Below are 24,336 nucleotides of genomic sequence, written 5' to 3'. Positions count from 1 at the left end.
TTATAGTCAAGAGGAGGCCATTCAGCTCATCTAGCCTCGTTAGTAGTTAATTGGTCATTTGTAGTTAATGGATTCCAGAATCTCATCCAGTCGTTTCATGAAAGAGACCAGCGGGTAGCTGGGTAGCTTGTTCCAGACCCAGCTGTTCTGATCTTGTTATCAGTGTCACAGAGCTGTCCAGAGAAAAGACCATACTTTGAGGAATTCTGTCAGATCAAAAGCATGGTGTATTTGATCTTAAGATCAAAATTATTCCATTGTCACACCATGCAGTTAGAACCTCAGAAGAAATTTTGCTGTATGAAAATAAGAAGTGCTGTTGATTTGAATCCCTTCCTTATCTATGTTTGTGTTATCTTCTGTATCAAGCCACAGGGAAAGTGGTGGACTGACAGAGAGAAGCAAGCACTCCTTTAAAACTGCCTTTCATCATTTCTAAAATGTGTTGAGAGAAAGCACACAGTCTGTGTTAGCACTCCTGCAGCTGCAATCCATCGTTCACCCGTGCTTATGAATGGCCAGAGCTTTAGGACTGCTAGGGCCAGGTCACACACATGATGGTTACTGCCCGAACTGAATTTGTGTGCTGTTCATACACAGAGTGGGGCTCATCTGGATGTTGAGCCTGTTACAGTGATATAAGGGACTTGGGCAGTCTTGAATTCCCCTGTGATGGGATGCTGTCTGATGTTGTGGGCTGCCTGAGGGGGGCGCTGTGGGGTCCTGGAGGTGGATGGGCTGCGCGTGGCACATGTGCTTTTTTTCTCAGCTAAGGATTAAGGGGATGCCTGACTAATTCATCTTCTTCTCAGTGACCCCAATACCCTGTCCCTTGCCTTCCAGTCCAGGGAAACGGTAAGACGTCCAGCTACAGCAGGAGGCCGGTCAACACCCCTGCTGAACTGTGAGCCCATCGAGCAGAAAGTGAAGGCAGAGGTTTACAGATCCTGGAGGGCGATCCTCAAGAAGTGCAGAGAAAGGGACGCTGAGGGGCTTGGAGAAATCAGTGTGCCCGAGTTCTTGGGTATGTTTTCAGGATGGCTGTTAGATGTTCACTTTCTCTGCACAGTATAGATCCACCCCGATCAATCCAGCGAGCATGAAGACCTGATGAATAAGTGTATGTGGTCCTCAGGAAGAATGTTCCTTGTTCTGTTCTTCAGATAGAAAGGAATCAGTTATGTACAATCGCAGCAATGTTTACGTGTGTTTTAATGGACGATACCGTATGTTTCTAAAAAAAATTCTCTGGGGAAAAAAAAATCCCAAGAAATTAAAGACTGTACGTAACATACAGTAGTATACTGCGAAATGGATGAAGTGGGCTGTGACAGGAAAACGTGCGGTTAATGACGTCAGTGCATAGGTGGACACATGACACACCAGCTTGTCCAGGGGGTGGCCATGTTTACTGATGGCAGCTTGTTCCTAGTGATCACAAAGATCAGATTCATTATGGCTGGTGTAATGATAGTTGTTAGTCATGGGGAATTTTTTGACCTTGTTATTTGTGCATTAATATAGTAGTGACTGAAAATGACAGCCAATCAGGACGCAGATAATTCCCAAGTATCCCAGAACTCTGCTGATGTACTGAACCTGCAAATATGTAGCCTGTCGGGGGTGATAGTATTTCTTTGAAAATGATTTAAGTGGTAGTTCTTTGATGCCTTCTGCTTTGCTTGGTGAAGAAAGCTCTTTCATGAGCGTTAAAAGCCATCTCTTTCACACTTGTATGAATACCTCAGCTTGTGTCCACTGACCCAAAATACATCAGGCAAAGCTGATATCCGACCTGAAAATCCATGAAAACTCCAAAAGAGGCTTGCATGAGGAGGGAACAATGTAGCTTTCAGTCAGGCTCCACTCGTTAGCCTTGGAATTCAAGTGACTCTGCGGACACTCAGGCTCAAACAGCTGTTATAGTTGTTTTTCTTCATTGGTCACAGCTGTGATGGAAAGCTGTGACATTAAGATGACCCAAGGAGAGTTTGGGCAGCTGGCGCTGAAGTATGACATGAAGAACAACAGCAGGTTCTCCTACACCGAGTTCCTTCGCCACTTTGTTCTCACTCTGAAGCCACAGGAGAAGAGCCCACTTGCGAGAGTCAGAGTCCAGCAGCCCAGAATCCCGGTAAGTACTGTCGCTATACTGCAGATGGTACTGTGGGTGTGAGTTTTACCTGCAGTGACTTCAGTGAGTGATGTGCTGTTCCTTCAGTTGGCACAAACACCCCTGTTTGTCACTGTGGGATTGTGCAGCGTGTCACACAACTAATTACTCTGCAGGTGGCCATGTCTTGTAGTCTCCCAAGCAGGTCAGATCAGATGTTGCTGCAGGAGGCCTGAGTCTTATTAAGAGCAAGGAAGGTCTGATGGTGTGGCAGTCAGCTGTGCTGCCTCACAGCTCTTGGGTTCCAGTTTGATTCTGTCCTGGACTCCTTCTTTGTGGGTCTCCATACTCTCTCCCTGGGCACTGTGGGTTTCCTGTGGGAGCTCCACTTTCCTCCTACAGTTCAAAGACATGCTGTCCAGCTTTCTTGGCATCTCCAGACTGTACACTTTGTGTATGTGGCGTGTGTTCTACCATGGACTGGCATCTTGGCCAGGTGTCCTATCTTGTGGCCTGTGATGGGCTGGTGTCCTGTCCAGAGTGTGTCCTGCCCTGTGCCCTGTGATGGACTGGTGTCCTGTCCAGAGTGTGTCTTGCCCTGTGCCAGCAGTGTCAGGCTGTGGATCATTATTGTTCCTGTGTGTGTGTCCTGTGATGGGCTGGTCCAGGGTGTGTCCTGCCTAATGCCCTGTGCCTGCGGGGTCAGACTCTGTCTAATTTCCACAGCCCTAGACTTGCCTAGGATGTTTTTGAAAGTGGGTGGAGAATTGGATACAATCAAACAACTGATAATGCTGAGTCAAAAATCAATACCAGCACTCAATCAAAACAGCAGGCTGCAATATTGAATATTGTGAGGTGAAAACGTATGGATTCCATTTAATGTTCACAAAACAGTAAGAGAACACTTTCCAGGATTCTGAATTTTAAGATTTGTTTTAATTTTAATTTATGTTTATTCAGTTCTGATTAATTTATATAGTATTTCAATTTTCTAAAAAAATACAGCTGAACAGTTAAGACATTAAATCTGGTTAGTGTTGGGGGGGCGACGGATTTCTTTTTCCTCTAGTTGGGAACTCTGCAGTTTGCTTTCCGGACCATGGCCAGGTCCTGTTAGACAGTAGTGCTAGGATAACGGGAGGGATGTGTTCTTGTCGTTGAAGAGGAGTCCTGGGACGCCCAGCGGCCCGTTTGTGGAGGCCATGCTCCGGATCCGGGGACAGGTGCTGCAGGCCTGGAGGCCCATGAGGCAGGCTCTCGCGTCCTGCGACAGAAGCAGGGCTGGCTTCGTCTCCCTGCAGGATTTCAGGAAGGTACTGGAAAACTCCTCTTCCTCTAACCGGCCTCAGCCTCCCCTGAGGCTGATCACAACCCAATACCTGAATTATCCCAGCTCTCCTGCTCTGATTTTACCAGCACTTATAAGGCGGATTTAATTTCCTACAATACATTGTTAGGTTTTGGAAAAGGTCCTTTGTATCCTTGATACTTGTGGGTGGAGTTAGTGATGAAGACATTTTTAATTTAATCTCCTCCATATACTAGTAGACTTAAATTGAAGATTCTGGATTTTCTCGTCCTTTAATTTGTTTTATAAGAATACACAACAGGTCCAGAAAATATTATAACAAAGCGATCACTTGTATTCTAGAGTGTTATCAAAACTGGTTTTCACACCTCAGAATCACACTTTATTGCTTACACGGACTAACGTTCCCTAAACAGCTCTGGGGCAGTAATTAAAATACATACAGTATGAATCTACAGAAACAACTACCATTATCTTTATCTCGACTGATCTTTGATTCTGTAGACTTACAGTACGTACTGTAAGACACATGTTGTGCCAAAGTGCTGGGTACACAGGCTCACCAGCAGAAAGCCCTGATGCTGGTGTGCTGTGGACTGAGCCTGAAACACTCTGAATTTGGAGCCAGTGTGTCTTTTCTCCGGTTTATTCCTGTAGGTGCTGAAGCAGCACAGTGTGAACCTGACGGAGGAAGAGCTGTTCCACCTCACCGCCTTCTTCGACAAGAGCATGACGGAGAAAATACCCTATAACGACTTCTTACGGGCATTTTTAGGATAAGAGCTCCTCCCGCCCCCGAAATAAAGTGATTTTATTTTTCGATATATTTTTATCATAATAATCATTTTTTATTTTTTTTTAATAGAAGTGTATTTTACGTTTTCAGCTGAAAATGCAATGCTGTTCACAGCCAGCAGACAGCACTATTGAACAAGTCTGTCTCTCACCAAGACCCTCTTACAATGCAGAAAGGTTATGTAGTGATGCTTGTTTGTTGTAGCTTGGTAGAAATTAAATATATATTATGATTAAATATATAGAATTTTGAGACCAAATTATGAGATTCTAGTTTTTTAAAACTTGACTTCTTATGTTGTGACTTTTGTAATGCGTCTATGAAACTTTTAATGTCACATGACACTGAAAACTACTTTTCCTCCAAAATATATGTGTTTGTGAATTCAGTCCTTTTCAGGTTCTGTTTGTTTTAAAGACTGTACAAGGCACTTTACTGCCATGTTAACATACGGTCAGAAAACACACAGCTATAAAGAGTGGACACACAGACACCCCAGAATGTCGAGCGTCACGGAAAACTAAACCCTAAATCAGAATGAAAAAAAAACATTGGCCGACAGACTATATTTCTTTCATTTATTGGTATGACGATGTACACTTTGTACTTTAACTATCTGATGGTAAGGGAAGAAACGTTAATGATTTATGTAAATTTTGAAGAAAAAAAACGTTTTGCTAAATGCTTGCAATTAAAATGGAATTCTACTGGGAAAAATCTAATTCTAAGTGACATTCAGTCCCACAACCAGCATTTCTTATACACAGAGAAATAAGATCAAGCAACCAGTACTTGGAAACCTCATTCTGAGAAAAGGCAGGAGATGGATTCTAGAATAAAAGAGTTTGAACACTATACAGTGCAAATGCACGACTGCTCAAAGCAATTGCAAAAAAAGCAAAACAGCAGAAACATACATCTCATTTTAAAAAAGAATAAATTCGCCTGTCATATGTATTCAAACTAGATATTTTCAATGTGCACAATATGTATGGCAGATCATTATAAAAATTGTCAATGCTCTTTTAAGGATTTTTACATTAAAGCAGTATTGGCCATAGTATAATGAAAAGAAAACACTCAACACATTAATATTGCCAAAGGAAAAAGTCTCTTTTGACTCCAGAACAGCATGCCCCAACAAACCAGAAACACAACAGCAACAAACACATTTGGTTACCAAAGAAAGTGGAATATATAGAGGAGCTGTACAGACCTGCATAACGAAACCCCACAATCTACACAGTTCAGTATTCAGGCAATTCAGTAAAAGAAAATATACAATCAAAATGCATTTTCAGTTATACACTCACATCATTGTCGTTTTCATAGAAATCCTAAGAAAACAATTTATACACTTTCTCTGCTAGATTTTTGCATCTCCGGTGCATCTGCTCCAAGCTGCAGCTGCAGCCTTGAGATCTTTCTCAGCTGCTGCTATGACTACAGCAGCTGCTCAAGACTCCCGGCACTTACGCTGAAACCCTCTCGCCTGCCCTTCCCGGTTCACACAACCTGCCGGACGGAGCCCAATGGCTGCACCGACCCAGCACGGAGAAGATGCAGGTGGAAAAAAGAGAACCAGTTTCCCTTCAGTGGGATTACACGTTTGTGTAGAACCAGAACCGGCAAGCTATTGCTGTGCTTGCACTTTGAAAGGGACAGGATCAGCAGTATGTACTGGTTATTTTTTTGACGATGTGCCTACCCAACTGGGAACTGAGAAGCAGGAGCTGTAGGCACACGAGCCTGACGTGCCCACCCATCAGAGCAGTTTGTTCAGGAGGCGTGGCAGGCTCCGGAGCGCCCTGCAGGAGAGTCAGCCCCGATAGGCACACCAGTGCACCCCTGCACTCTCGTCACAGACCGACAGCCAGCCGGCACCTGGCAAGTCACGGGACCTGCTGCACCGCTGCGAGATTGGCAGACCCTGGCCCTGCCCGCGATCGAACAGTGCCCACTGCTGCTCAGGGCATCCCAGTCACTCTCAGCTTGAGCCATGATCCAGCAGCCACCAGGCTAATTTCAATACACAGCACTGAGATTTCAGCTGGGGAGGGGGGTGAATTATGCTCTGCTCGCTGCTGAAGAAAACATATTGACCCACAGCCCTGAAAAGACGTCAGGTCTTATGTCTATGTACATGCCAGACATACAGTATTACATTTTGTATTCTCCCAGAATACATCCAGGAGCAATGATTCTGCTGTGACTATATTTTTTTCAAAATTTGCTTTGTGTTAAAAAAAAACCCGATTATTTTATGGCTTAAATATAAGCAACTGTATTATATGTCTAACTTGTGCGAAGAATGTAACTACAAAAACAGCATACATGTCATTTACTCATTACCAGGTACTGCTCTGTTAAAATTCAGCTCTTGGTGAGAATTCATTGCCCAATGAGCACTTAGTAATCTAGTAAAGTGATTTCTTTTGACAGGACTTAGCTAAATTCTCAGATGAACTGCTACGTTCTACAACATTTCAGAAATATTTTACAAGCCAATTTACCTTCTGAAGTGGATGCCTTTTTCTAAATTTAAAAACTGGATTAGGCACGGGAGCTGTACGAAGGTAAATTTGTGAGACCATTTAACTGAGTCAGTCCACAGAGAGACATTTGAAAACAACATTCAGATCCAGGAACCAGGTGGCTGGCTTGAGGATAGTCCTCCAAAAATCTGTTCACTGGTGGTGGCTTGGTCAGCAAAGATGGGGGAAATCACACTACAAGGGCAGGTGCCCCTGCTTCAGCACGCACGTACGCACACACCTCTCATCGCCTCTACAGCTGAGAGCAGGAGGCTCAACATCAGACAGGTGACTGTGCTGAGGAAACGTCATGGTGTGCCTCCATCTTTAATTTGTGCAATTCATTCACTGTGGTTCTTAGACTCTAGCTTGTTTTCATGGCAATACACTTGCTATGCATTCTGGGCCACTGAACTGTCCTGTGTGCTTACAGTTGGTTTGTGTATTCAGTCTGGCCATTCTTCAGCCAGATTGTTTCTTTTTCTTCTGTCTGCTTTCCACTGTGTAGGATTAATCTCCGGGTGGTTCTTTCATTGTAGTTATTTTATTGCATTGATGCCTCTGAACGATCAGCCAGCAGCCATGTCACCCTGCAACTTACAGCTGGCAGCCCACTGAAGCTACGCAGGTGTGAGCCTGGTCAGTACCTGGATGGGAGACCTCCTGGGAAAAACTAAGGAAAAGATGTTATTGAGGCCAGCAGGGGGCGCTCACCCTGCGGTCCATGGGGGTCCTAATGCCCCAGTATAGTGAGGGGGACACTATACTGTAAATAAGCGCCGTCTTTCGGATGAGACGTAAAACCGAGGTCCTGACTCTCTGTGGTCATTAAAAATCCCAGGGTGTCTCTTGAAAAGAGTAGGGGTGTAACCCCGGCGTCCTGGCCAAATTTCCCATGCCTCCTAATAATCCCCCTCTATGAATTGGCTACATTACTTTGTTCTCCTCCACCCCCCCTCCACTCCGACGGCAGGCGGAGCGACGCGCCGGTTGGAGTATTTCTCGGTCACATTTAATGGCAACGTCAGCTCAAAGGTTTGGTTCAAACCACCAAATGGAGACGGGCGTGCCGACAAGCGGACCCCGCTGATGCGGGATTAATGCTAGGATGAGAGGGATGCCTCTGAACCATCATCTCCCATTAAAAATGCCTCAGTTCTGGAGGAAAAAACACACTGTGATGTTAAAAGGTACATCAGTTATATAACATTACCTTTTTCTTTTGCAAATGTGCAGCGTGCACGGCCACACAGTAAATGCACGATGGTACAAAGAACTGCGCTGTTGCAGAGTCTGGGGAAACGCCAATCCGATACAAACCTTGTTTTTAAAGACGGAGAAGCCCACTTCCACTTGCCTGTAGTGATTCAAAGACAGATTTCCTCATGATGGGTCCTTGCTATCTTACACCCTTCACTGCACCAGTCACTTTTCAGTCAACTGCGTTACTCTGATATCGCAAGGAAATTCAGTTGGTCTGCTCCATAAACAAGTCACGAATCAAGAACCACACACAATTCCAGATGCTGCAAACATGTGCTTTTTTCCCTTAATTAGAAACACACACGTCACACACACACACACACACACACTCACACACACCTGAGCGACAGCTAATACCTGCACTGTTATATAGTCAGAAAACAGCACTCCAGAGCTCTGTTTCTGTTTGTGTGGTTATTTTAAAGTTGTGAAAAGATGTTCCAGAAACTATCCTTTTCCCAAATGCAACGACATTCTGAACAATAATGGGTGAAAAACCGTGCGCACCCTGCTGGTGTGACAGTGGATCTGCTGTGCAGGGCGCCCAGCTCTGGAAAGCTGGCAATGTTACACTGTGATGGATGATGAAAGGCTGAATACTTGAGCTTATCAGGCACAGAGAAATTACTCCAAGATCAAAAATAGGAGCCTGGAACTTATTTTCAAAAGTATTGGAAGCTAATAGAAACTTTTAATGAGCCTTCAGGGAGACACGTCAACGCGCTTGACATTGTTTTGAATGGAGCCCTGTGGCAGCTCCTGCCCAGTCCCTGACTGCTCTGATCTGTACGCTCTTGGCCTTTAATGGCATGAGGCTCATCGAAACCTGAACACAGGTCTAATTCTAAGAAGTGCAATATGTAGCTTTGCACTTAGGCAATTTAGGAGCATTTATTTCCAGCCATCTATGGCACTGGGGAGTCTTGCACAGTGCTGTGGATTCATTCAGACTGGCCCAGCTCGGTCTGTCACCTCGGCAGAGCTCTGCGAATGTTGCAGCAAAACGTGCGTTTTCACTTCCTGCGGGGCTGGGAGCTGGAATGATCGACACCACTAACGCCTCTTTTCACATCAGCGCACAAGACTTCCCGTGAATTAGACGGGAGCTGCTGTAACTCATGGCGGCTGTCTCTTGGTCTCAGTCTCCTGTCGGATCAGCTGGGAATGCGCGCTCCCTTTTAAAGACACGAGCTCGTCTGCATGGTGCCGCTTCCCTCCGGCGGTTTCCGAGCGGCTGCACGGCGAACGGTTAGATCTGGGCCCGGCCGCGCGTGGCGCGCACACAGAGCTGCGCCATGCTTGTGGTGTTCATTCAGCTCTCAGGGAATGCGGGAGTTCATGCATGTCAACAACATAAAAAAAACAGAATAAATATGAAAAAGCACATTAACACCTAACCTGTGTTACAAAGCTGCCATGTGAAATGCTCGTACCACTGTGACTGAAAAGAAAAGTCTTCCATCAGTCCCGATCACTTGCAGTCGCTATGAGAGATTGTCAGCCGATTTAAGTGCTACAAAAAAGAATACCAATACCGAAACATCCGTTTTCACTGGACCGCACCCTTCAGGCTCTGCGCCCGACTGCCCACAGGAGACACGACATTACACAACACCGCACATCTACTGCTACATGAAGCTGAGGCGCGGCGAACCCCCCAGTTCGTATTTACAACCCCCCCCTCCGCAAACCCGGCTGCCCCGTCCGGCTCTGGCCACGGGAAGGGCGTCCCGGTCACGTGCTCCTGGGGGTCGGCAGGTCGATGACGATGGGCGGGTTCATGGGCTGGAAGTTGACCGTGCAGGCCGAGCCGTTGACGAACGTGGTGGCGCCGTCGGTCATCACACCGTAACCTGCCGAGCACAGAGACCAGCGTCCTCAGCACCGCGCTCCACGAGTCCGCGCAGATTCTCCGCTAACACGGCGAACCGAGCGCGAACGTGTGTGCCAGCGTGTATATTAAAGTATTTATTGCGATTCTGTTGACCAATACTTAGACATTAAACTACTTCAAAATTACTCTCCTAATTAAATCTGTTCATTCTGCAGGAGTTGTGAACAATTTATCACTATCAAATGTTAATGATTTGCAACATAACTGAGCACCCATACTAATGCATGAATCCGTCTGCTCCCTTCCTTTAAAGGGCAAATCCTTCAAATCATCAGGAAATGCCCCAGTCACAGTGAAGACCTGCTCCACTGTTTCTCCCAGCAGCTGGTGAGAGGGACAGTCTGTCCCTGCACACAGGCGACCACAGCGAAACGAGATGTGTAGCAACGCCCCTCTGCAGCGCATCGTCAGGCCTCCTGATCAATACTCACTTACAAGAGAAAGACAGGAAGAAGGGGAAAGCGCTGGCAGGACAGGGAAACTGCAATAACTTCAATGTTGCGAAGATCCTATCACTACCATCATGAGGTATCCAGCAGCATGTTGATATCAGCACAGCCTCAGTGTGAACTGGGAGTGGTGTAGCCGTGAATCTGCCGCTGGACGTACTGTACTGCCGCACAAAGAAGCCGCAGGGGCTCAAGGTCTTGGGAGTGCAGAGCCCTCACGCTGGGAACCCACTCATTTCCCTTTCCTACGCGGGCCAGGGACCAGCAGGGAGAGAGAGGGTGGTGGGAGCAGGACACTGGGCCCACTGAATCATCACGACCTGCCTGGTGTGTTGCCACGTGCCACCGTGCCACTAAGACACCCTAACGGGCCTGTTCGGACCATGAGGCCTCTTGCCTGCGCACGGCCCTAAGAGGGACAGGTTTGGAGAGCTCTCTCCCGAGGCAGAACTGCGTGGGCGTGATCTGCAGTGACGGAGCCATGTAGATTACTGGCTTGGACCAGCCACCTGCTCTGCATGCCTTGTTGTCTTTGTTTCGCAGGGATCCCAACTGCCACTACCAGACGGACTGTCACGACGTCCTCCGTGTGGCAGATGTGTGCATCTGCCGCTGGTGTGGCTTCCTGCGCTTCCCATCTGAAGGATTCGTTCCACTAATCATGTTACCTTTGATTGGGAAAGTGTGCCTCTCTGCCGGGGTGCTTATTAGCACGAGCAGTAGCTGTCGCAGGATGTTGCTGTCTAGAGCGCAGTACAAAAACTCAAGATCAGCACGATCAACAGGTCGGTCCTGTACAGGGCAGCACATATTTCCTTCTGCTGCGTTTACTTGAGGAAGTGAGGCCATCTGGGCCCTTTCACCTCCGCCTCCATCCGGAGCCCAAACTGTGTATTCCCCCTGTAACACGGGGGTACGTCCGCATTCGGGTTCCCACCCTCCAAACGCAGATCACCAGCTCGGCTCTTGATGGTGGATTTACCACTGAATAGCAGCAAAAAGCTCCTCGCAGACGGAACGCCACCATCGTGGACTAAATGTGCAGTTTGCAGCTTCCAGGCTGGTTAAGTTCTCACTTAATCAGGGTGTCACTCATCTTTCCCTTGTGTGTCACTGTATCCCCTGCAGCTTTCTGCAGGGCTCTGCTAATGTTGTGTAATTAATTCCGAGGCTCTCTCTAAACTGGTTTGTGTGTGCAGACTCGGAGTACAGAGAGTGAAAAGTCAATATCTGCTACATCTGAAGTTTTTCTGAAAGAAATCTCCCCTTTTTTTTTCCCCTTGTAGTTTGCTCAAATTATAATTATGATGAAAGAGAGGATGAATATAAAGAGACAGTGCATTTAATACTTTGGTATTAACTGGCTTGGCTGAGAAAATGCCAGTACTGGCCAAAGAACCCTCCCTCACTTACAAGGAATGAACCAAGGAGACAGCTGCAAAGGTGAAGGGGATTACAGAAAATGTGTGCTGATTTGTGTGCAGCTGCCAAGCTGAATTTATGGAGGAGAGCCTAACTTAGTTAAGAGAGTGTGAGATTACAGTAGGATCTCCTCCCGAACATCTGTTAAATAACACCATATATAGGAATTAATTAGTTCAATTTGACTTGATCTGCTGTTCAAAATACACATGTAAGAAAGTTCTTTACCTTCATGAATATGCCCAAACACATGAAGTTTCGGTTGTACTCTTCTCTGAACCGTATTTAGCAGTTCCATGCATCCAACACGCTGCATTTTCTTCGGAACCCAGTCCAAGAAACCTGGATTTAGATTGAATTGACAGTTATAGACCAACAATATTATTTCAGAGCTGGGGATTTAAGATCTGGTCACAGTTCAGCAGGTTTAAAGCTTTCTATCAGCACCTGCTTTGGAGCTAAAGAGACTTACAGAAGACTTAGCAGAGTTTGAGGATGCAGCTCAGCTCTAGAGAATGAAGCTGCAGGTCCCCACTGATGACTAGCTACTGAACAAGCCAGGCAATACTGAGGAGCCCAGTACACATTTTTCATTTGCACTGGAAATTAAATATTGCAAGAAGTTAATTTTCCTGTCAACGAACATACATAAAAACTGCTGGTATTGCTAGATACTTATTGTTTCAGTAATACTAGAAATAATAACATTTTAATAGAGGCCTTTAGAGTATTTTTATGCAGCGTACAATTTCATTAGCTTTATCTACTGAATCTGTTTATTATACAGTTCAGTTAAATTTCCTATCAAGGAGGACTGAGGGGTGGCGGTCAGGATAGTCAGGGTAAGTTTTGAAGCTCAGGATAGAACCAGTGAAGTCAGTTAAAAACAAACTGTACAGAAGGGTCTCCCGATGATGACCTGGGGTCCCCTCTATACAGCAGGACGTTTAACTGGAGTGACGTTGCTGTGAGTGAAGCTTCCTGCTCAAGGGTTAAACAGCAGCACCACACCTGGGATTCGAACCCACAACTCTCCCGTCCACGGCCCTGACCTCTCCTCCACACTGCCAGCCGACCATCAAGACTGGACTAATGGTGCGACTAATGAACTGTTACCAGTTTGTTCTTCTGCCAGCTTTGTTTCTCCATTATTCCTGCCTGAAGATGCCCACAGTTCGTATTAAGATTGTGCTCCTGGGGATGACAGGATAGCTCTGCTGTGTGGATTCTCACCTGTGTGTCTTTGAAAAAGGAAATACCCTGCACTTTGCCAGGGATAGATATGTGTGTTTATACAGCATAAAACAGCTAAGAACACTACAAGCTGTTTTTTTTATGGGATCAGCAACAGTTGTCTTTAAAAAAAAGGCAGACATAATGTTTTAAAGCCATAGACTAGGCTGGCTTTGTGAACTGGAGTGAACCAGTTCACATTATATTTCATTTTTCATAAGTGGTACTGGGCTTGAAAGAATGGAGAGCACCATCAGGCTACCCAGTTTGAAGATGTCCTTTGAATTAAAAAAGTAACTCGGATACACAGTTTTTGCTGAATGGATGCTGATCGGATTCCTTAGGGGAATCTCCTACTCCGACATCCTGAAGGAATGGTTCCATTCACGTCTCAGAACAGAGAAGACTGCGAGGGGACTTGATACACCTATCCCAAATCCTGGAGGGCGTCGACACAGGAACCACAACCACAGGGCACGCGTGGAGACTGCAGGGCACTGCATTCATCACTGAGAACAGGAGGCACTTCTTGAGACAACTGGGCTGGGCGAGTGAGGAACCACCTGGAACAATCCATCAGCTGATAACTACCAACCAGGCCAGATGGCTGAACGGCTCTTTTGTTCAGATACACTGAGGTGGAAGCAGGGAATCGACAGGAATCACCTCAGCTTTTCACACAACATCGATCCTACAGCTCTGCTCTACGCATCGTCCAACATCACATCAGGAAGCAGTGCAACAGCAGCTCATAACATGAGGCTTTGGCTACTGCTGCAGTGGTATTGCAGAATTTATAAGAGGGCACAAATGTTGGGATCTCAGGAGTTGAATCCCCCCCTTTTGCATGAGTCTGCCCGACAGCTCTTCAAGCTTCTGCCCCTCTTCCTCTGCAGCGCCCCGCGTGTGATAACAGCCCAGAACCGCTGGGCTACAGACGCCAGAGCCGCCTTTCATGCACTGCTAGTCTTCTGAAGCTTCTCCATATGCCCAAGTCTTAGGAAGAGCTCACTGCAAACACTTGGCTACACAGAACAGGAAATTACTTACCGTGCTTAAGCTAGTTACTAAAACGGAAACAAAACAAACGCAACTGGAAAGCAATGAGGTATTTCGACAGCGAGGCGATGAGTGTCAGACTGCAGGAACGGGGTGTAAAACCCCAGGAAAACACCCCGAGCCCCCGGCCCACGCAGCAGGGTGGAGCAGATCCCTGCAGCCCCCTGCGCCAGTGAAACCCCCAGCTCTGTGACCGGGGTCACGGGCTGTTTCCTGAAAGCAGGAAAGGCTTAGATAGATAAGACAAGGTGACTTTATTGGCCAGATACAATGTCTTGCATGAGGAATTTGTCTCTTCGCAGACCCCAGCTTGCTCTCCGTGAGACACACAGACAGGGAGAGAAGCTTGGGGTCAGAGCGCAGGGTCAGCCGTTTATATAACACCCCTGGAGCAGTTGGGGTTAAGGGTCTTGCTCAGGGGCTCAACGGAGTAGGATTCCTCTGCCGGCCGCGGGATACGAACCGGCAGCCTCCCAGCCGCAGGCGCAGATCCTGAGCCACAGAGCCACCACACTGCCCCAAGGCCAAGACTTCACCTGGCTTTTCCTCCTCCTCCTCCTACAGGAGCATTTCTGAACCAGTGGCACAGGATTGAGGTGCGTCTCTGGTGCCACCACAGCCTGCAGTCTTTGACACTCAAGTTTATATACATTCTGTATGAAAGAAATCCCTCAAACCGCCAGAGCCCCCCGAGAGCGCCCCGCGGCTCGCTTACCCAGCGGTGGGCAGTGCGTGATGAGAACGTCCGTGGAGTCGGGGATCAGGTTCCACTTGTCCAGCAGGGCCTGTCCTCGTGGCAGGTTGAACCCCCATCCGTAGTACCAGGGCTGCCTGTGGCGGGACGAGAGCACGCGTGAGCACGGGGACGCAGGCAAGCGGACCCACCCCACCGCCGTGCCAGCACAGCCAGCTCCGGGGATCCCGGGACCTGCTGACCTTTTTCAGAGGAACAAAACGTTTAAGACCCTGCTGCTCCAGCAGCTCTGCTGAGAGGCCGTCGGGTCAGGGAGGACGAGCAAGACCGGCTGGACAGGACGAGGGAGACAGCAGGGCCAACAGCAGCTCTGCTCGAGCAGCATGGGGCGACAGCTGCTCGACGTGACATACGGCCCAGCGGACCTTCGAGATCATACAGCAGTCCGTCTCTGTAGAGCCAAGTGAAAGACTCGGCGACCTGGGCTGCACACTACTGCACACAGACAGCACACGGCCTTGGTCTCTGGCCGCTAGGAGAGCCTTCTGGCAACTACAGGCTTGTGAAAGTACACATTCTTACAACTGAAAAGCCAAACTGGCTTCTGTGACACTGTACAGTATGTAGGAGGACTTCACTGCTCTGGGAAAAATTCCCTTTTTTTTCCCAGGCGAGGGAGTGTGGGAGGCACAGATCTGACTGAGACGCAGAGACACTGTGACCCTGCCCACCCCTCCCCCAGCCGGCCGGGAGGAACTGTGCAGTGATGGTCATCAGGGATTCGGGGGGACCTGTCCTAAATACCTGCATCAACGCCGTTCTGCTTGAGCTATTCCTCCGGAGCCACAAGGAAACCTGGCCCCCATGCGAGACGAATCCAGCAGGGCTGTCAGAATGTTTGTGCGCACGCTAGGTTGTGGAGTCTGCTTGATTAGGATTAAGCATTCCGAGTCTATTAAAATCAATTTGTGGAAAAACACGAACACTGAAAGCCTCGCAAATCCTCTGGAATATTTATTTTACAAAAAACGCTGCGCAGTCAACTGATCTTTTTTGATGAATTTTTTGATGAGTCCAAGTGTAGATTAGACGCTGAGAAGAGTGAGTCACTCTGGCAATAGCTAGACAACCAAGCAAGCGGCAGCGATGGAGAAACAGGAGACAGCTGGCTATGAAAATCCGTGAGCAAGCCTCCGAGTGAGATGACTTTGTCTGGTTTCGTACAAACGTGACTGGTGGTGCCAGTCCCCAGAGCTTTCCCCTGCTATACTGCATAGCGAATGGGGGGTAATTGTGCTCCGTAACACAACTTAAGTTTTGAGTTTTGCAGATGATCTTTTACGAAGATGATAATCAACGCCCTAGGCCTGCAGCAGCCCAGCTCTGTTCTCTGTAAAAGGCTAGCAGCAATGCTGGAGGAGCAGGCCGCTATCCTGTTCTGGGCTAGTGTCCTGTCAGCACTGCTGCAACCGCACGCTGGCTCCCGCGGGCCGGGCTCCGATCCAGGCCCCGAGGGAACGAGCCCGGCTCGTGCCGCTAGCCGGCGGTGCCCGGGATGGCCCCAGCGGGCCGCAGCCGCGCTCCGGCCACAGGCGGCGCAGGCGTGCCAGAGGGGCGCAGGCTCTGCCCCACACCCTGCCGTCGCTCCCAGACCGGGCGGGGCTGCAGAGAGAGAGAGAGAGAGTCCAGTCTAACGAGTCACCCCGACTCCCAGCTCGGTCACCTGCCCAGGCACATCTGCGGCGAGTGCAGTCCCCCGCCGAGCGCCACGCTCCATTTCCGCCAGTATCCATTTCCTTGAGCCCGCCCCAGCGGCGATACCAGCCTTCAGGCCTCGGGGAACGGGCGCCTGCTGGAATTCCTTGTTGCCCATCAGCTTGCTTACAGGCAAGCTTGACGGACAGTGTAGAAATTAACATGCCACTAACAATTCCACAGCAGATCCATCTCCCGCCGCCGCGCCAGGCACACGCTGCTGCCGGTTGTGAGATCTCGTGCAACTGGCTGTTTAATCTGCAGCGTGCAGTCGCTCGGAACTGGGATTGTTTACTGGGACGCCTCCTGCTGCGTGGACTCAGGCGGTTTTATTCCCCCCCCCCCATTCTCGCAGGGAGGGCTGCCTGCTGGACTGGGCCTGCGAGCGTGGGCCTCGGCGCTCCCCTGCGCTGTCCCCAGCAAGACTTCAGTCACAAGATGTCGGGGGCCTCTTCCAGCTCTTGCTGCAGATGAGGTTTTAGTCATGTAATAAAAAAGCACTCAGCCATCTCTGCTCGAAGGAATCGTAATGTGACCATCAAGGCACTGCGCACACCGAGCAGACGCGCACACTCCCCTGTCCTCTGCACCTCAGCCCCAGAGCAGCTGCCTCTGCCTTATTCACAATGACAGAGACAACCTTTCGTCTTTATTCTATCACCGTCCCTATGTGAATCAGCGCAAGTAGCTAAATGACTCACCTCTTCTCATTAATTGAAATGCTTTATTGGTGTAGGCAATCTAAGAGGAGAAAAGAGGGTGTTTAGGTTTAAAAGTGAGCTGGCCGGCTGGGACGTCCCAGAGGAAAGAGACACTACTGTACACCCGCAGGTGTGTCTCTCCCCCTGTGTCGGCAGGGAGTCGGGCAGAAGGCACGGCGCTGTTGCACAACGTGCAAAGATGCTGAGGCTATTATTTTAACAGCCACAGCACACCAAATGAAACATTTCTCAAAAGCAAAATCGGGTTTGAAACAGTAAAAGTAAAACGGAAGTCTTGTGATCTTAATGAACACAGCCCTGAGTCAGATGCCAGCTGTATTTCACGATCTGATGCAAACGTTTCTAATGGGGACAAGTTCTGAGCTGCTGGTGCATTATTTGGTAAGAACAGTCCGCTGGGAAGCCTGCTTTGACCTATTTTAAGCCTCATTTATTGCCACTTAATATTCAAATATTTTGCGTATCAGAGGAAAGTCGAAACATTACTCAGGAAATGACTGAAAGTTTGTGAGGATATTTGGTCATGATTAAGAGTTCCTAGAACATTCAAACAAGCCTTAATATATTAATAGCCGTTCTGAAATATTTATGGATGCTTCAGAAAGTTTAAACCTCTCAGGCTATTTTTTCATGCATCCCGCAGATTCAGTTTGAATTTTTCAAGAAGGCCGTCGCACGAGGGCCAAAGAGGAGCTCCGTGCCCTCGCCGCCCCTCGTTCAGCCAGGGGGTCCTGAAGGGCAGGATTGTAGCCCTGCCGTCTCCAGGCCAGGAGGGCGAGGGCAGGGCCTCTGCAGGCTGGCCACTGGGCAGTGTGGCCGTCGTGGCCTCCGGTAGCCCACAGGCACTGCGAGACAAGCTGCTTTTAAACTGAAACCTTGGATATACAGCACAAACTAAGCAAACGTCCTGTTTGAAATCTCGAGGTGTCAGTCCCCTCGACACAATGCACTGCAGGAAACACACTGTGACAGAGGTATGCTTGGGGTCATATCAGGTCAGCGACGGCTGGACCACAGGGCTCAGTCTGCCTTCTGACTGGCCCCACTGAGAAGCCACTGGTTAACCCACTGGTTTGGGCAGGAAATATCTGTGTGAACAGCACATCATAACCTTTACACAGGACTTGACAGGGGAGTCTCTATTCCGAAACGACACCAAAACTGCAAAAGACGAAGGGTACCGGAGTGAAGAAACCTGTCACTCCCAGGCACACGATGTTAATGAATATGCTAGAACACACATCTTTCTATCGCAGGCCAACCACCAGGTTCATACAAGACTGCAAGGTCTTATCCTCCCCAGGAGCCCCCCTGCCTGGAGCGCTGCTCCGTTCCTCAGCCAGTCGGAGCCTACGCTCGTTCAAGCAGCGCACAACACGTACCCCACTCGGACAGCCCCTTCAGGGGCGATGAGACGCAGGGCCCGCTGCTCCGAGCCTGGGCCCCTGTGTCACAGGAGCTGCAGGCAGAGCCCGTCCAGCGTTACCACACGCGAGGCTCCTCGGCCAGAGCTTTCTGTTCACCCCCAGAGTGACACCGCAGGAGACCAAGTCAGAGAAAGGCAGACTCTGGAACTTCATTACATCTAATGGAAACCTCACAAGCTGAATGAATATGAATAAAACGGAACTGATGTGATTAAGAGTAAAACATATGGCTGGACAGGACATGAACCTGGTGTCATTTCTTCAGTTAGTACAGAACTGCAGTGTCTCAACGTGGTCGGCGGAAATCTTCAGCAAAGGCTTTTCTCAACAATTCCATCTGACCGCTAAACATCAAATCTTTTTTTTTCTATCGACATTATCGAAAATCAGGAGAGCACTTTTCGTTTTAAGACCAGCATTTTTAAGCCATGTTTTATATCTGTGGCTTGCCAGTTTCTACGGAGACCAAGCCGACAAAAAGGATCACGGTCCCATGCTTCCACATCAGCTACGGGAGGGTTTCTGACTTTTCAGAACATCCTTACCAGTATGAGTTGAACTGCATGTTAAGGAAGCTCCCATCTGGCTGTGCTCACCCAACCCCACAGTCTGCCTACACTTACAGCACGTGTAAGGAGCTGTACTCGGCCGTTTAATTTCTGCACACTTCTGATCAGCTAGTCTCCCCTGCTTCAGGGTTGATTCTCGGGGACTCTCACTTGCTTATCCGTAAGCTATGCCAGCGCTGTTCTGGCCTTGTGCTTTGGATCGTTGGCCTGCCGAAAGGTGAGTTTCAGGTCTGAAGTACTTTGCTCCATCTGGACGGTCTTGACAATGTTCACAGTCACTGCTGGCTCATGGTGGAATCCCTAACCAGTGTCTTCCCTCATGGTCAGTTTGGAAGGACAGCCTGATCTTCAGGTGTCTTCCATCTCTTAATGAGCAATTTCTGAAAGAGAAATTAGGGGTCTTTGCAATGTTTTTATGCCTTTCTCCTGATCTGTGCCTTTATATAGTTTTATCACGGTGTTATTTTGAAAACTCTTTGCTTTAAATTCACTACCCGACGAAGAGACCTCACAGAGACAGGTGTATTTATTCTGAAATCTTATGAACCGTTATTACTACACACAGAAAGAGGCCTCCTAACTAACTGAGTGGCTCATTAAGCTCATTTTATGCACGTGATTTAATTTAGCAAAGGGTTTGAACACTCATGCATGACTTATCCATTTTTCTTTCATGTTATCTATCTACTTCTATTTGTTCCTTGCTTTGTGGAGTCGATTGTACAGTATATAACAAATATTAATCATTACATCAAAATGTCGTTGTTGCGGGCTTTAATGTGAAGCAACAAAATGTGAAAACTGCAGGATCTATATGTATTGTAGAGGCACTGTTTTCATTAGGAACAAGTAAAGGTTGATTCTATGCTGGGAAAAGAAGAACGAAAACCGAACGTTTCGGCTGTGGAGCCTTCTTCTGGTGTCACGTTTCTTTCTTCGCTCTTCAGCACTGAATAAACCTCTTGCCTGTTCCTGTGCAGCCTACACATGCTGGCACAGCTGCCCACCTTAACTATACTTATTATAATTTTATAACAGATGTGTTAAAACAATTCATATGCTTAGAATCTACTAATATTTCTTTACTAAATGTTTCTTTCTTTTTAGATTTTGACACAAAGATTAAAAATCTGGAGAACTAATATTGTCATATTGTGAAGGAAGGCGCTTTTTAATACTCTCTTCTGAACAAAACAAGGCAAGATATTTCTCTTACTGCACAGTGGAAATAAAGTACTGCAGGACAAAGGAAATTAAATCAATATGCTCAAACAAATGGCTTATATAATATACATTCAGATACATCCCCTCAGGCTGACACTGTTTCCTGTATTGTTAATTGTAATGCGCAGTTTAGGCTTTTTAAAACCAAATGCTTCTTTTGTGACCATATGAATTTCTCAAAAGGAGGGAACAATTAATAACTGTTATTGAATTGAGTGCAATTTTACTAGCATTTAGCAAAAAAAAAAACAGACCTCTTGGCAACATCTTACAAAGTGACACAATACTGAGCAGCAATAGAACCAGAGTAACTGATGTTGACCAATCGCACTGTGTCTGGCGAAGACTGAAAAGGCTTGTATCTTAATTCTTTTCTGACTTAAACCTAACATCCCCCTACCCCAACACACACACACACACACACACACACACACACACACACACACACACACACAAGCCAGCCTGCTTCGTCAGCTTCTGTGCCCAAACAACTCCCGCCCCCACAAGCCGTCACTCTGACGACTGCATTTCAACCTGAAGCCACTGAAGTCTTTATCTCATGAACAACGGAGCCTACAGATCAAAAGATGACACGACGGCTGCGGCTCGCAAAATAAGCAGCAGAAAATCTCTGACTCTCAACAGCAGGAGCAGCTTCCACATCTGCGGTGCTGCTCGTAAGATTTCGATTAGGAATGTGGATCTGCAGGCACAATGTCTGTTTCCAGAGCAGATGGGCCTTGCAGCCAGAGCAGAGCGATCACCGCCGTCTCAGGAATGGAGGGCGATGAGAATCTTCCAGTGCGTTTCAGCATTATCAGTTACCCTTGATTTAATTAACGAGCAGATAATTCCCCGGCCCTAATTACAGCTTTAAAGGCAGGTGGAGTGGCCGGGAATAAAATCCGACGCCCTGTTCGTGGGTAATTAGAGGAAGTGATTATCACTTCAAGCCAAAGACTCCGAGCACAGAAATGGAAAGTAATCCTGTTGGGAGAGCTGTCACTCCCTCACACCAGCCTTGCTGGTAACACCTGATATCCCTTTAATATTCCCCCCATAGCTAACCTTGTTAAAAAATAATTTAAATTAAAACTGTATAAGGTCAGACTCCTCTCTTGTGGATTCCTAGTACAGATGGAGGGCGTTCACAGGCTTTAAATATCTGCTTCTTTATGGAAAGAAAATACAAAAATTCTTGGCTATTATGAACATGATGTGACCGCATTAAGCCATGGGCTCAATTCAAGCATTCTTCTGGTCATCGTGTCATACCCCGTGCGATCGTCAACTAGACGACCAATCAATCCAGAGAGCTCAATGCAAATACACAGCAAATTCTAAACATCCGTCTTACCCACACAACCCTGAAGGGGAGTCTCGTCTGAGGAAAGAAGAAACATTTAAACGGGTAAGTTTAAAACAAGGGCAGGTGCTGCCGAGCATGGCCGAGTGTCCCAGTGAAGTCGGGGAACTGGACTGCTGCTGTTGGAGCCCTCCATCACACACTTCTCATTCATCCTGCTCTGCCAGCTCCGCGGGAGCCTTACCGCTTTTCCAAAACTTTAAAAAAAACAGGAAACTGAAAGAGGAGGGGGGCGGAGTGCGGCAGTTTAGATTTGTACTGGGGAGCAATCCTCGCTCTCCCGAGGGAACGCCTCGACTCGAGACAATATCAACCAGGACTTAGCAGGAGCAGCCTTGTCCCCAGAAAGTTAAACCTGTATCCACCACAGGAGGATTACGGAAGCCTGTTGATCTTGAAGGACTTCACCGAGATTCCTACACCCAGTGGCCAGTGTAGCGGTTCTTGGGGTTCCCGCCCTTGCCGCTCCTGCCCTGACCGTTCGCCCCTAACTGCCTGGGCTTGAACTCGGGTCTCCGGCGTCACGCAAGAGGGAACTTGCCGGCTGAGCTAAAGGAGAACTCCCCCAGCCCGGGCGGCTGAGGTCCCTGTTATACGCAGGGGCGTATTCGTTACTATATGGATACCAGCCTCCCCGGACACCCAGGTTTACAAAGGTTGACTGCTGAATGAGCAGCAGTCCGTCTGCTTGCAGTGTGAAAGTCCACACATGCCCTTGCCTGTTGGAAGGCAGCCCGAGTTCGAGTGCTGGACGATGAATCCAAGAGCAGGTAAGCAGCAAGCCACTGAGGTGAGCGCAGAGAGAGGAGCAAACCAAAGCCGAAACTGAATAACAGGCCAGGGTCACAGCCAGGGACTTTTCAAATTAAAGCGCCAAAGGGAATCTGCAACCAAGATCGTGAAGAGCAAGTCAAGTCCAAAACCTGGGAAAACGCAAGCAAGCAATCCAGAGGGAAAACTGAGAAACAAGTCAAACGAAGCACGGTTGGGAAATGAGGTAAGCTCACTGAGAATACCAAGACTAGGACAAAGTTGCTAAGACTGAGCCAGAGTCTCGCACGGGCTGGTCTTAAATAGCCAGGTGTTTGAAGATCGTGTAGGTGGGACTGATTTTTCTTCCTGATCTGGTTGTCACAGAAACTGGCTGATTGACAGGTCTGGCGGTTGCTGTGGTGATTCTAGCACGGTTTGTGATAATTCAGAGCAAGTACGACGAGAACGGATGTGATCATCTCATCTTTACCCTATTAAGGACATTTGGCTTAAATCATTCTGTTGCAACTGTACCCGAGAGCTAAAAGAAGCAGGGTTAGGTTATAAAACCCCAAAGTAACTAAGCGAACCTGATAGTTCACGCACAAGATCCAGCCCCAGACAAGACTCTGAACTCAGCCTGGCAGAGGCAGGGGAGTTGCTTGAGCGCCACACAGGCCCAAACACTATTCAAAGGAGGTTTGGGCCCCAGATACACATCGCTTCCGGGTTTCCCACGGGTCACATGAGAAGATGAATATTACATTCAGAGAGTTATCACTAAGCATTCCCACTTCATCCATCACACGTCTCAGTATAAGTTATTACTTATACATACAAGGTCTCCTACACACTGAACATGAGTGGCGGACCACTGGTTCCTACACATATCTCTTGATGCACTAACTAAGCTGGCTTCAGGACTGAAGCTCTTTCTTCAATTGGTGCAGCTTCCTTCACTGGTCATTGAGCAGTAAATTCCCATCATTGCCCTTCATTCCCCTGAGCAGATATGACGAGTTCTTCACAGCCAACCCCACCATAGCTCACTTCTCCAATCATGCCTGCTTTTCGCCATCATTAGGGTTTGGCCACACTACTGAATTGAGGCTTTGCGTCAGGTCCGTGCATCTGCAATTCCATCCAATAGATGATTAGAAACAAACCTCCAAGGTCGGCCAGCCACTATTAACAGAAATTATTTCGGCATTCTCAAAAAGTGACAAACTAAAGCCATTACTTTACCTGAAAGCCTGTAGTCTAATTAGAAAATGAGACCATTAGCCTACACAGTACAAACAAAAGGCTGAGGATATATTGCAATAGGGGAGATTGCAATATTAAAATATTTAGATACTAAGATATTTAGAACAGCAAAGAAATACATAAAAATATAAGCAGGAGATGGAAATGACAGATATTTTAGAGATCTCTCATATTTCATAGCAACGTCCCACTTTTTAACAAAAGGTCCCACTCAAAACTGAGCAATATCTGTGCAACAGAGTCCGAGGTGTGACAGAGACTAGAAGAAATGAATCTTAGACACTGCCGGTTTGCCTCTAATTGTACTCGGAGAAATGGGGGATGGTGTTCATGGATTATTAACAAGGATCTTTCAACAATCTGTTAAGTCAGAGGTAGGGAAAACTGCAAATGGAGCTTCTGTCTACAGAAAAAGAAAAAAAACGAGTCATTATTATGGAGCAATACGTTTAGCTTCTGTTGCATGAAACATAACGAATACAATA

The 24,336-nt window shown here is 47.6% G+C and overlaps 2 protein-coding genes across 3 annotated transcripts in view; one reads left to right on the top strand and one right to left on the bottom strand.

Moving 5' to 3' along the window:
* The window catches only part of efcab6 (EF-hand calcium binding domain 6), a 51,448-nt gene extending 46,842 nt beyond the window's left edge, over positions 1–4,606 (top strand). Inside the window, exons 27-30 of the mRNA XM_088923157.1 lie at positions 844–1,024; positions 1,950–2,134; positions 3,280–3,429; positions 4,083–4,606. Of these exons, the coding sequence (XP_088779283.1) occupies positions 844–1,024; positions 1,950–2,134; positions 3,280–3,429; positions 4,083–4,205 (639 nt within the window). The 3' untranslated portion in view covers positions 4,206–4,606. The remainder of the gene's footprint in view (positions 1–843; positions 1,025–1,949; positions 2,135–3,279; positions 3,430–4,082) is intronic.
* A 176-nt stretch (positions 4,607–4,782) lies between these two features.
* The window catches only part of mpped1 (metallophosphoesterase domain containing 1), a 52,547-nt gene continuing 32,993 nt past the window's right edge, over positions 4,783–24,336 (bottom strand). For both annotated transcript variants that reach the window (XM_088923155.1, XM_088923156.1), the window contains exons 5-7: positions 14,791–14,906; positions 12,012–12,125; positions 4,783–9,871 (exon numbers count right to left, since the gene is read on the bottom strand). In XM_088923155.1, coding sequence (XP_088779281.1) covers positions 9,753–9,871; positions 12,012–12,125; positions 14,791–14,906 — 349 coding nt within the window. In that variant the 3' untranslated portion in view covers positions 4,783–9,752. The remainder of the gene's footprint in view (positions 9,872–12,011; positions 12,126–14,790; positions 14,907–24,336) is intronic.

The sequence above is a fragment of the Atractosteus spatula genome, chromosome 8, assembly GCF_055471065.1.
Source record: "Atractosteus spatula isolate fAtrSpa1 chromosome 8, fAtrSpa1.hap1, whole genome shotgun sequence".
NCBI classification, from domain to species: domain Eukaryota; kingdom Metazoa; phylum Chordata; class Actinopteri; order Semionotiformes; family Lepisosteidae; genus Atractosteus; species Atractosteus spatula.
The sequence above is the reverse complement of the archived record's forward strand: the minus strand, read 5'-3'. Positions and strand labels throughout refer to the sequence as shown.